Raw genomic sequence first — 10,812 nt, 5'->3', positions numbered from 1 at the left:
AATATGTACGTGACTACTAAGTTATTAGGAAGTGATTCAAAGAATACTTCTGCTTCCAATATTGCATTACACAAGACCCATTATTAATAACTATACCAGTTTTCTGTAATTATCCATGACAAATGTTATTGAAAAGATAGTTTGAGCAGCAGAGGTGGGAGATGGTAGCATTTGATATTAACTCAGCTGTCTTAAGTCATGTACAGAGATTGGTACCTAACCTGATTCAGTATCACTGCTATCTGAAGAACTAGAGTCACTACTGGTGCTGTCACTTCCTGAGTCTGAGGAACTGCTGCTGCTTTCACTTAATCGGGAACATTGGCTCATCTCTTGAACTGGATTATTCTTCTGGGCTGTGTAAAAAATGTTAGAACACTTAATTTGAAGACAAAAGGAAAGAGCAGATTATTACAGATTGAACAATCCCAGTACATACAGTTTTTGTTTTGTTTCTTTCCAGAGTTCAGATGTCCACTCACATCCTGTAATCTTTTTTCCAGCTCTTGCCTTTTCTCCAGTTGAATTTCTTCCTTTGATTTTCCTAAAGATTTTTTAGCTACACGACACAGACATCCAAAAAAACGCATTAGGCTAGCCATCATTCTAAATGAGATAAAATACGTTCTAGAGAATTTCATACTTACATGAAGGCTTTCTTGGTTTTTTCCTCAGACAAGTCATAACATGCCTTTGTAGGTCTCTCAATGTAGAGGGTTTTAAAGTTTCAAAGTCAATTTCTATCTCATCTGGATTTGAGTCTCTTAAGGAGGGTTCTCTTGTCTGTATTATGTGGACAATGCGTCCCAATTTGTCACCAGGAAGCTTGTTTATATCTAGACTTAATTGTCTTTTTTCATCGTAAGACATGGGCTTGGCATCATCTTCTGAATCACATTCAGGTGCTTGCTGTTTATTTTTTGATTCCCTGCATTGTAAAGTGCACTTATTAGCATTAGTATTTAAAATTGTCCTGTTCAATGAAAGTGGTGCCACAAACACCACTCTGCTTACTACGTGAAGTCAAATTTTCAATGCTAGGAAGTGACAATGGAATCAAGTTTTGCATGCAAGTCACAACGAAAAATAAGGCTTCATAGCATTAGAACAATTTTGTGTCCTCAGGTTATTACTAAAAATGCCAAAAAAAATCTTGTGTATGAAGCTTTTTTGAACAAGTGCTCAAGATACTGAATGTCACACTCTCTAATTGACAGCAATGTAATTTGTAATCAATTGCCTTAGTATCTCATTTGGAAATTGCAGCATCCAGAACCATGGTAAAGCATTATAATTTGTATTATTTTGTTTACTGCAAACAACATCCTTGGGAGTTTTTGCTTTACGGAGTGCAGTAGAGCAAGGGAGCCGAAAATAGAGATATTGGATCATAAATTGCTGCAACCGCAAGTTGGACACAAACCAGGTACTCCGGTTTCCTCCCATAGTCTAAAGATCTGCAGGTTAGGTGGATTGGCCGTGCTAAATTGCCCCTTAGTGTCAGGGGATTAGCAGGTTAAATGTGTGGGGTTACAGAGATAGGGCCTGGGTGGGATAGTTGCTGATGCAGGCTTGAGGGGCTGAATGGCTTCCTTCTGCACTGTAGGGATTCTATGATACTGTTTGGTGTCTTCTATTGACATCACACTATATTTGCACCATAAGTTAACCAGATAATAATGCATTAATGTTGCTGTCACATCATGAGTATTTTATCAAAAGGCTTCTTTCTTTGGCCAAGATGATAAAAAGGATAGAGAAAAAGTAACATGAATGGCAGAGGAGAAAACAGAGTGAATTGGAGCCAAACAAAACATAGAATGAGGAGTGGAGAGAGAAAAGGATAGAAGGGAGATTAGAGTCAATTGTGGAAGAAGCGCAAAAACCCAGCTTGCAGGTGCAGCAGGTGGTCAGGAAGGCAAATGGGATGCTGGCCTTCATAGCGAGGGGGATTGAATATAAAAGTAGGGAGGTCTTGCTGCAGCTGTATAGGGCATTGGTGAGGCCGCAGCTGGAGTACTGTGTGCAGTTTTGGGCGCCGCACCTGCGCAAGGATATTTTGGCCCTGGAGGGAGTGCAGAGGAGGTTTACTAGGCTGATACCGGAGTTGAGGGGATTGAGCTATGAGGAGAGGCTGAATAAACTAGGCTTGTACTCGTTAGAGTTTAGAAGAATGAGGGGAGATCTCATTGAGACGTATAAGATGATGAATGGGATGGATAGGATAGAGGTGGAGAGACTCTTCCCGCTCAAAAAAGACAGTAGGACTAGGGGGCACAGCCTCAAGATAAAGGGGAGGCGGTTTAGAACGGAGTTGAGGAGGAACTTCTTCACTCAAAGGGTGGTGAATCTCTGGAATTCTCTGCCCGTTGAAGTGGTGGAGGCTGCCTCGCTAAATATTTTTAAGAAGCGGGTTGATGGGTTCTTGATAAGAGAGGGGATTAAGGGGTATGGGGAGAGGGCGGGAAAGTGGAACTGAGCCACAACAGATCAGCCATGATCTTATTGAATGGCGGGGCAGGCTCGAAGGGCTAGATGGCCTACTCCTGCTCCTATTTCTTATGTTCTTATGTTCAAAAGACACAAGAAAAAGGAAAACTCTTTCAAGAGACAAACGGAAGAGGAGGACATGGCAATCCAGTTGTGTTTTGGAACTGCTGCACTAGTCCTTAAGAGTGACTGGCTAACTAGGGATTGTATTTCAAGTTGATGAGCAACTGGCAAGTTTTTAAGTGCTCTCTGAAATAACATAAGCCATTCAATTGCCATACTGAAAAGCAACGACGCCAAAAGCAAAAACACAACCAGATGACAAATGTTCAGCTACATGAGGTATCACAAAAATGGCACTGCTAAAAAGTGGAAGGTCTCAGCATGCTACATCATTCATTCAGGGGGTATATATAGTTTGGTTATGTTACAAGCCATACAGTGGAATCAAATTACACTACCCTCTATTGCACAAGTATTGGACTCTTTAAACCTGAACTAGATCCTATAGGTTTCCTGAATTCCAAAAATAGATGTCCTTTGGGTTGATGAAGCCTAACTCTGGATTTCACAATTTAAGATCAACTGACGAGTCACAATTTTAATTCTTTTTTTGGTTACAGAGTGAGATGCAGAACTGGATATACTAGTTTAAACAGAGAGTGGACCACTCTCCACTTGCCTAGATGTGTGCAATTCTAATGTTCAACTCAACACCGTAAAAGGACAACACAGACTTCTCTATTGGCACTATATTCGCCACCTTAAACATTCATTCCTTCCACCACCAACACAACAGCAGCTGTGTGAACCAACTAGAAACAGTGCAGCAACCTGTCAAGTCTGCTTCAGCAGCACCCGCCAAATCCACAATCTTTACCATCTGGAAAAACCTGGGCAGTAGACAACATGGGAACACCACCATCCACAACTTCCATTCCCAGTCTCACACCATCCTGAGTTGGAACTGTGACACTTTGTTCACTGTTGCAAGGTGAAAAATCCAGCATTTCCTTCCTAACTGCACTGTGGCTGTACCCACACCAGATAGGCTGCAGCCAATCACCATCATTTGAGCTATTGGGGTTGGCAATGCAAGCATTGCTCAAATCTCATGAATCATTAATAGAAAGCAAATTACTTTTTTTCTTTAGCCACAAACCTGTTGTTCACTTAAAACATTTTAGTGATTTAAGTTAGATTGCAGCAGGAGTATTGTATGTAGCTGTGGGCACTCTGGGGTTTAAAGTTTATTTATTAGTGTTGCAATTAAACTTACATTAACACTGCAATGAAGTTACTGTGAAAATCCCCTAGTTGCTACACTCCGGCACCTGTTCGAGTATACTGAAGGAGAATTTAGCATGGCCAATGCATCTAATCAGCACGTCTTTCGGACTGTGGGAGAAAACTGGAGCACCCGGAAGAAGCCCATGCAGACATTGGGAGAACATGCAGATTCCGCATAGAGTGACCCAAGGTGGGAATTGATCCAGTGTCCTTGGTGCTGTAAGGCAGCAGTATTATCAGAGTCCCACAAGTGGGTAGCAAATATTCTTGGTATTTATCTAGTGAATGAGGCCACAGATAGCCAAAAAAATCTGGAAGTGTAATGAAGGCTTTTTCGCAAGATATTGGATATTAAAATGAATGCTCTTAAACAGTAAAGAATGAATGCAAATATCAAATGTGTGTCTGCAAGATGGTTTTCTGGAGCTGCATGTTGACGAACTAAGCAGGGAACAGATTATTTTAGATCTAGTTGCATTTTGCAATGAGAGGGGATTAACTAATAACTGCGTTAATTAAATAACCTTTAGGGAAGGGTGACCATTATATGATGGAATCTTTCATTAAGTTTGAAAACCTTGCAGTTCAGTCCAAAAGTAAGGTCTTAAATCTAAGTTAACTATGAGCAAAGTGGGCTCTGGTGGATTGGGAAAACATACTGAATGGTATGACAGAAGACAGGCAATGACTAGAGTTAAAGAGCTAATGCATGGTTATCAACAAATATACATTCTTTCAAGGCCCAAGAACCCTACAGGGGACAAGTCAATTGACTGTGGTTGACAACAGATCAAAGGAAATCGCTTACAAAGTTGACAAATAAAGTATTAAGCCTGAGAATTGGAAGCATTTTAGAATTCAGGAAGGGACGATCCAGAAATTAGAATATGAATATTGAGAAACATAAAACAGACTTGTTGCTAAGTAAAAGAGATAAGCAAGGATGCCCACACAAGTAGCTTGGGATTTTTCCAAGTGAAATTAATTTTGAATAGGCTCTCATAACACCTAGGTCATTCTTTACTTACATGTGTATGGTCAAACCACTTTAACCACTATGGAAATAACGAATTATGACGATGCATTACTGGGGAACTTCTACATAGTTGGAGGTGCATCTTTTGATAGATGTCAAAATGAGGAGTTACCTGATCTCAAAGGATCCTTCCTGGGAAGGACAGTGACAGTCTCTCGGTGTCTCAGTCAACATTTATAGAACATAGAACATAGAACATTACAGCGCAGAACAGACCCTTCGGCCCACGATGTTGCGCCGACCAGTTAAAAAACAATGACCCACTAACCTAAACCAATCCCTTTTCGTCCATAAACCTATCCACGGATCTCTTAAACGCCCCCAAACTAGGCGCATTTACAACCGCAGCAGGCAGGGCATTCCAATCCCTCACCACCCTCTGGGTAAAGAACCTACCCCCTGACATCCGTCCTATAACTACCCCCCCCTTAATTTAAAGCCATGCCCCCTCGTGCTAGCTTTATCTCTTAACCAACACCACCAATGACAGACCAATGGTTAATATGAATATTTGTTGGTCTTGCTCAGCATAAGTGACCTGCCATGTTTACCTACTTAACAGTAAGCAGATTTCAGAAATAATCAATTGGCTGTGGCGCATGCTGGGGTGTGTCCTGCAGAATGTAATCGGTGTTGCCTGAATACAATTTTTAAAAAGTTCAAGGAGATAAGCTAATGCTGCTGAGGAAAGTGAACAGATGCTCATGTTAATTGCTTTGGGTCAAAAATTCAACACATTGTCTCTTGATGATGCAAAACAGTCATCCACTTGTCCATGCAGGTGCAGAAAATCATTGACGTCATTTGCAGGGAGACAGTGCCAGTTGGATCTTATTCTAATCCTGAAGCTGTTCACCCAGTTTGAGCCTTAAGATGGGCAGGCAGAGTGCAGCCTCTCCATAGTTTCAGGGATGGGAAGGAGGGGGAACTTTTGACACAGACTCAAGAACAGCTTCTTTCCTGGTGCCATCAGGCTTTTGAAAGCTCCTACCAAACAATAAGCTAATCTTTCTTTACACCCTATTAGTAAATGCAACACTATATGCTGCATCCTCTCCTTTCCTTCTCTCCTATGTACTGTATGAATGGTATGTTTTGTCTGTATAGCACTCTAGAAACAATCCTTTTCACTGTATCCCAATACATGTGACAATAATACATCAATTCAATTTAGCCTCCATATCACCAAAGTAATTAATACCGGCATTTGTTCATTTTTCCCAGTGTTTGCAGCTTGCTAATGCATCCAGGTTAAGGGGAAAGAGGGCCAGAGCAGGAGACACAAACTGTGGGAAGCTTACAACCTGACTGCTCACCTGCCACAAGACTCAGACTGGGTGGACAGCAGCAAGATCCAACTTGGAGCAGCCCTGGAGCTGCAAAGGTGGGATATGGAAGAAATGTCTTTGAATATTAGAACGCTGTCACCCATAATTCTTCCCATTGACTCATTCTCCCTACAAACCACTGACAGATTAGCTAAACAGTCCTCTAACTTCTGAAAGTTTGTATTAATAAATACTTCTAAACTAAGTACTTCTACATTTTGTAAAATTCCATTCAAAAACACTAAGCAATCATTGGAAATTTCTATTTTAAATAGGCATCCTCCATTTCTGCAGCCTGTAGGAAAATATGCAAAAACTTGAGCCTAAGTTCACACCTATTCCAGGGGGGAAAAAACAAACAAAATGCTCAGGGCAGGGGAGTGACAAATAAAAACGGACATCAGAAACAAAATACTCAAAATAAGCATCAGACAGGTCTGAACATTCAAATCTGCTGGATTCTGGAGAGCTCCACTGATTTGGAAAAGATGAGGCTTTGTAAAATAACTGTCTTTAATAGTTATTTGATAAATATCTCTGCTGCTGGTTGCTGATAGACTATCACTTTCAATGATGTCAGAGTAAAACAGTACAACTGCGCATGCCTGGCATTTGGCAACAAATACGGCCTTTAAAAAAAAGTAAAAAAAAATTATCATTGGATTTAAAGAGACATCTAACCAACTAAAAGTAAAAGAAATTTAGTTTGGACCAACATTCCTTTCCATCTTTTCTGCACTCGAGGACAAGTCAATGTCTTCAGGTGATGAGAGAATGTGATTGTACCTTTTTTCTATCAAGGCTTTCTTCAATTTCTTTTTCTGCAATTGCTTAGATTTGAGTTTCTTCCTTTCACAATTTTTCTTCAGTTTCTTTTTATCTTTCCTCTTCTTTTCCTTTTTGACTTTGCTCTTTTTCTTCTTCCTGGACAACGGAGCTCGTGCTAAGGCTTTAAGCTGATCATGTACTGCTTTTAACTGTCAGGGATAATATTGATAGAGGTCAAATGAGAAAACTCAAGTTATAGGAGAACAAATTATTTTCTCAAGGCCATACCAAAAAAGAGCAAAAGCACCCAGCCCATCCAGCATGTTCTGCCATTCAATAAGATCATGGTTGATTGGATTGTGGCATTACCTCCATTTTCCTGCCTGTCCCCATAACACAATTCCCTTGTCAACAATCTACAAGTTTGCCTTGAATATATTTAATGATCACCCCCACTGTTTTCTGTGGAAGAGAATTCCAAGGACAATGACCTGCAGGAAATAATGTCTCCTCATAAATGGAAGACTCCACTGTGCCTAGCTCTGGATTGCCCGATAGGGAAACTTCATCTCAGCATCTATCCTATCAAACCCCCTCAGAATCTTTTCGGCCCAACCTGTTGAACTTTGAACATAAGAACATAAGAACATAAGAAATAGGAGCAGGAGTAGGCCATCTAGCCCTTCGAGCCTGCCCCGCCATTCAATAAGATCATGGCTGATCTGTCGTGGCTCAGTTCCACATTCCCGCCCTCTCCCCATAACCCTTAATCCCCTCTCTTATCAAAAACCCATCAACCCGCGTCTTAAAAATATTTAGCGAGGTAGCCTCCACCACTTCAACGGGCAGAGAATTTAATTGGGTATCAGCAATATTTAATAGGATATCAGCAAAATCAGCATTATATATGAGCAGTAGCTGACCGGCGCAGATATTCTATCTCACTGAGCTGACAGCAGTGAGGCAATGGGCATGTATCCAGCATTGAAGCACTGCTTCTGCTTCAGTTCTGTTGGCATAACAAACTAATATCCATATTTTGCCAATGTTTACGTGGGTACGCCAGCTGAACCAGGTATGACCTGCCGAAATGTTGACTTGATGATTAAAACTGCAGCCTAGTTATGGTGGCATCAACTTCCACACTATTTTGCAATAAATCTTGCTAGTCTAGATGACTACTCAAATAAAACACAGAATGGTATTGGCTAAACTCTGACATCAAACTATTCTGATTGCTGAATGTAAATCTCAGCATAATCATTCCAAAAAAAAATCATGATTGTTGTTCACTAGTAACACAGGGACATAGGAGCAGGAGTAGGTCATTCTCTGATGCGGGGGGGGGGGGGGGGAGGGGGGGATGGTGCGTGGGAGAGAGAGGGAGACACGATTGTTCTCTGGTGGGGTGGGGGAGGGGGAGGACTCTTCATCCCAGGAATCAGCCAAGTGAACCTTTTCTAAATTGCTTCCAGTGCACATATATCCATTCTTAAATTTGGAAGCTAAAACAGCATGCAGTATTCCATGTAAACTCTCACCAAAGCCCTGTACAATTGCAGCAAAACTTCTTTATTCCTGTACTCCAATCTCTTCGCAAAAAAGACTAATATGCCATTTAGAATCATAGAATCCCTATAGTGCGAAACTGGTCATTTAGCCCATACCAACCACGATCCCACACAGATCCTATCCTTGTAACCCCACAAACCTACCCTGACACTAATGGACAATTTTCCATGGCCAGTCAACCTAACCCACACATTTCTGGAGTTTGGGAAAAAACCCACGCAGACATGGAGGAAATCCATGAAAACACAGGGAGTTTGTGCAAACTCCACACAGAGACAGAGGTCGGAATTGAACCCGGGTCCCTGATGCTGTGAGGCAGTCATGCTAACCACTGTGTCACCATGCATTTACCTTCCTAATTATTTGCTGTACTTGCATGCTAATGTGTGCTCCTTGTACAAGCACATCCAAGTCTTTCCGAATTGCAAGTGTTGTGCCTCTCAAAAATAATCTCCTTTTCTATTATGTTAAAAATGAATAAACTCACCTTCCCCCTATTACACGCCATCTGACACCTTGTTGCCCACTCAAAATGCCTATCTCTGAGCTTCGTGTCCTCCTCACAACTTAAGTTTCCACCTAGCTTTGCATCCTCAGGAAACTTAGATACATTACTCATTGCCTCTTTGTTCAAGTTATTATTTGCAAGTAAATGAGGTCCAAACACTGATCCTTCACAGCCTGACAACTTGAAAATGCCCCAATTACCCCTACTCTTTGCTTCATAATCATTATCTAGTCTCTGCTCTAATGTTCCCTAATATTACCTTCTAAAATGAGTCCTCATCTTGCTCATTGACAACTTGCCTTTTGTAAATACGTGTATAGTAATATCTACTGGTTTGCCATACAAGTTAAATCTTGAAAAATTTGTGATAAATTTGTCAAGCACTATTTCCCTTTCATAAAACTATATTAACTATGTGCAGTGTTAATACTTGCCTAATAGGTTCCAGCATTTTCTCCATGATTGATCCAGACTAACTGACTTGCAGTTTTCTCTCTACCTCCTTTCTTGAATAGCAACATCACATTCGCTAATCTACTGGAAATTTGGAAAATCATAACCAGTGCATCCATTATCATTACAGCTATCTCCTCTAGAGCACTAGGGGATAGCCCATCAGATTCTAAGGATTTGTTGGATTTTAGTCTCCTAAGTTTCTTTAATATTTATCTCAATTTCCTCACTTGTAAGCATCTAAGTTACCCTTTTGGTATGTAACTTATAGATACAAAAGATATGTTCAATACCTCTGCCATTGCATCATTCCCCAGAATAATTTCTCCTGTCTCTGCTTCTGATTACATAAGGGACCAATGTTTACTTAAGCCACTCTCTTCCCTTTTTATATACATGTATTTGCCTACTCACTCTACTTGACTGAATTGCCATGAAACCTCTTTACATCATGCTTGTCACTCACATTCCCACCTAGTTTTGCACTGTCAGCAGACATAGAAACACTATATTTGGTTTCCTCATATTGTAAAGCACTGATTTCTGTGGTACTCCACAAGTCACCATCTGTCATTCCAAAAAAAAACCATTTATTCCTACTGTTTCCTGTCTGTAAACCAATTCCCAATCCATGCCAATATTTTACCTCCAATCCAATGTGCTTTTGTGGACTTTACCAAAAGCTCTCTGAAAATCCAAATACATCATATCCACTATTCTTCTTATTCTTATAGTTACATCCTCAAAAAACTCCAGTAGGTTTATCAAACATGATTTCCCTTTATAAATCTATGTAGACTTTGCGTAATCCCAAGTGTCCTGTTATCATATCCTTTATAATAGACACTAGCATTTCCCCTAATCTGATATCAGCTAACCAGTCTGTAACTCAGTTTTCTCCCTATCTTTTTTAAAATGGTGGGATTATATTTCCCACCTTCCAACTGTTGGGACTGTTCGAGAATCCACAGAATTTTGGAAGATGGCAAGCAATGCATCCCTTATTTATTTCTATGGCCATCTCCTTTAGCACTCAAATGTAGATTAGGCAACTCTGGAGATTCATCGGCTTTCAGTCCCATCAATTTTCCAGCACCAATTTTTTTTTAAAAAACGGATGCTAATTTCCTTTAAGAACATAAGAACATAAGAAATAGGAGCAGGAGTAGGCCATCTAGCCCTTCGAGCCTGCCCCGCCATTCAATAAGATCATGGCTGATCTGTTGTGGCTCAGTTCCACTTTCCCGCCCTCTCCCCATAACCCTTAATCCCCTCTCTTATCAAGAACCCATCAACCCGCTTCTTAAAAATATTTAGCGAGGCAGCCTCCTCCACTTCAACGGGCAGAGAATTCCAGAGATTCACCA

At 40.7% G+C, this 10,812-nt stretch overlaps 1 protein-coding gene across 1 annotated transcript in view; it reads right to left on the bottom strand.

The window, feature by feature from the left end:
- Positions 1-216: 216 nt before the first annotated feature.
- The window catches only part of brdt (bromodomain, testis-specific), a 34,604-nt gene continuing 24,008 nt past the window's right edge, over positions 217-10,812 (bottom strand). The window contains exons 10-13 of the mRNA XM_080196462.1: positions 6,931-7,121; positions 648-928; positions 440-559; positions 217-356 (exon numbers count right to left, since the gene is read on the bottom strand). Of these exons, the coding sequence (XP_080052588.1) occupies positions 217-356; positions 440-559; positions 648-928; positions 6,931-7,121 (732 nt within the window). The remainder of the gene's footprint in view (positions 357-439; positions 560-647; positions 929-6,930; positions 7,122-10,812) is intronic.

This window comes from Carcharhinus amblyrhynchos, chromosome 9 (genome assembly GCF_965287045.1).
Source record: "Carcharhinus amblyrhynchos chromosome 9, sCarAmb.v2.hapA, whole genome shotgun sequence".
Lineage (NCBI taxonomy): Eukaryota > Metazoa > Chordata > Chondrichthyes > Carcharhiniformes > Carcharhinidae > Carcharhinus > Carcharhinus amblyrhynchos.
Note: the sequence above shows the minus strand (reverse complement) of the source record. Positions and strands in the feature narration are given on the sequence as shown.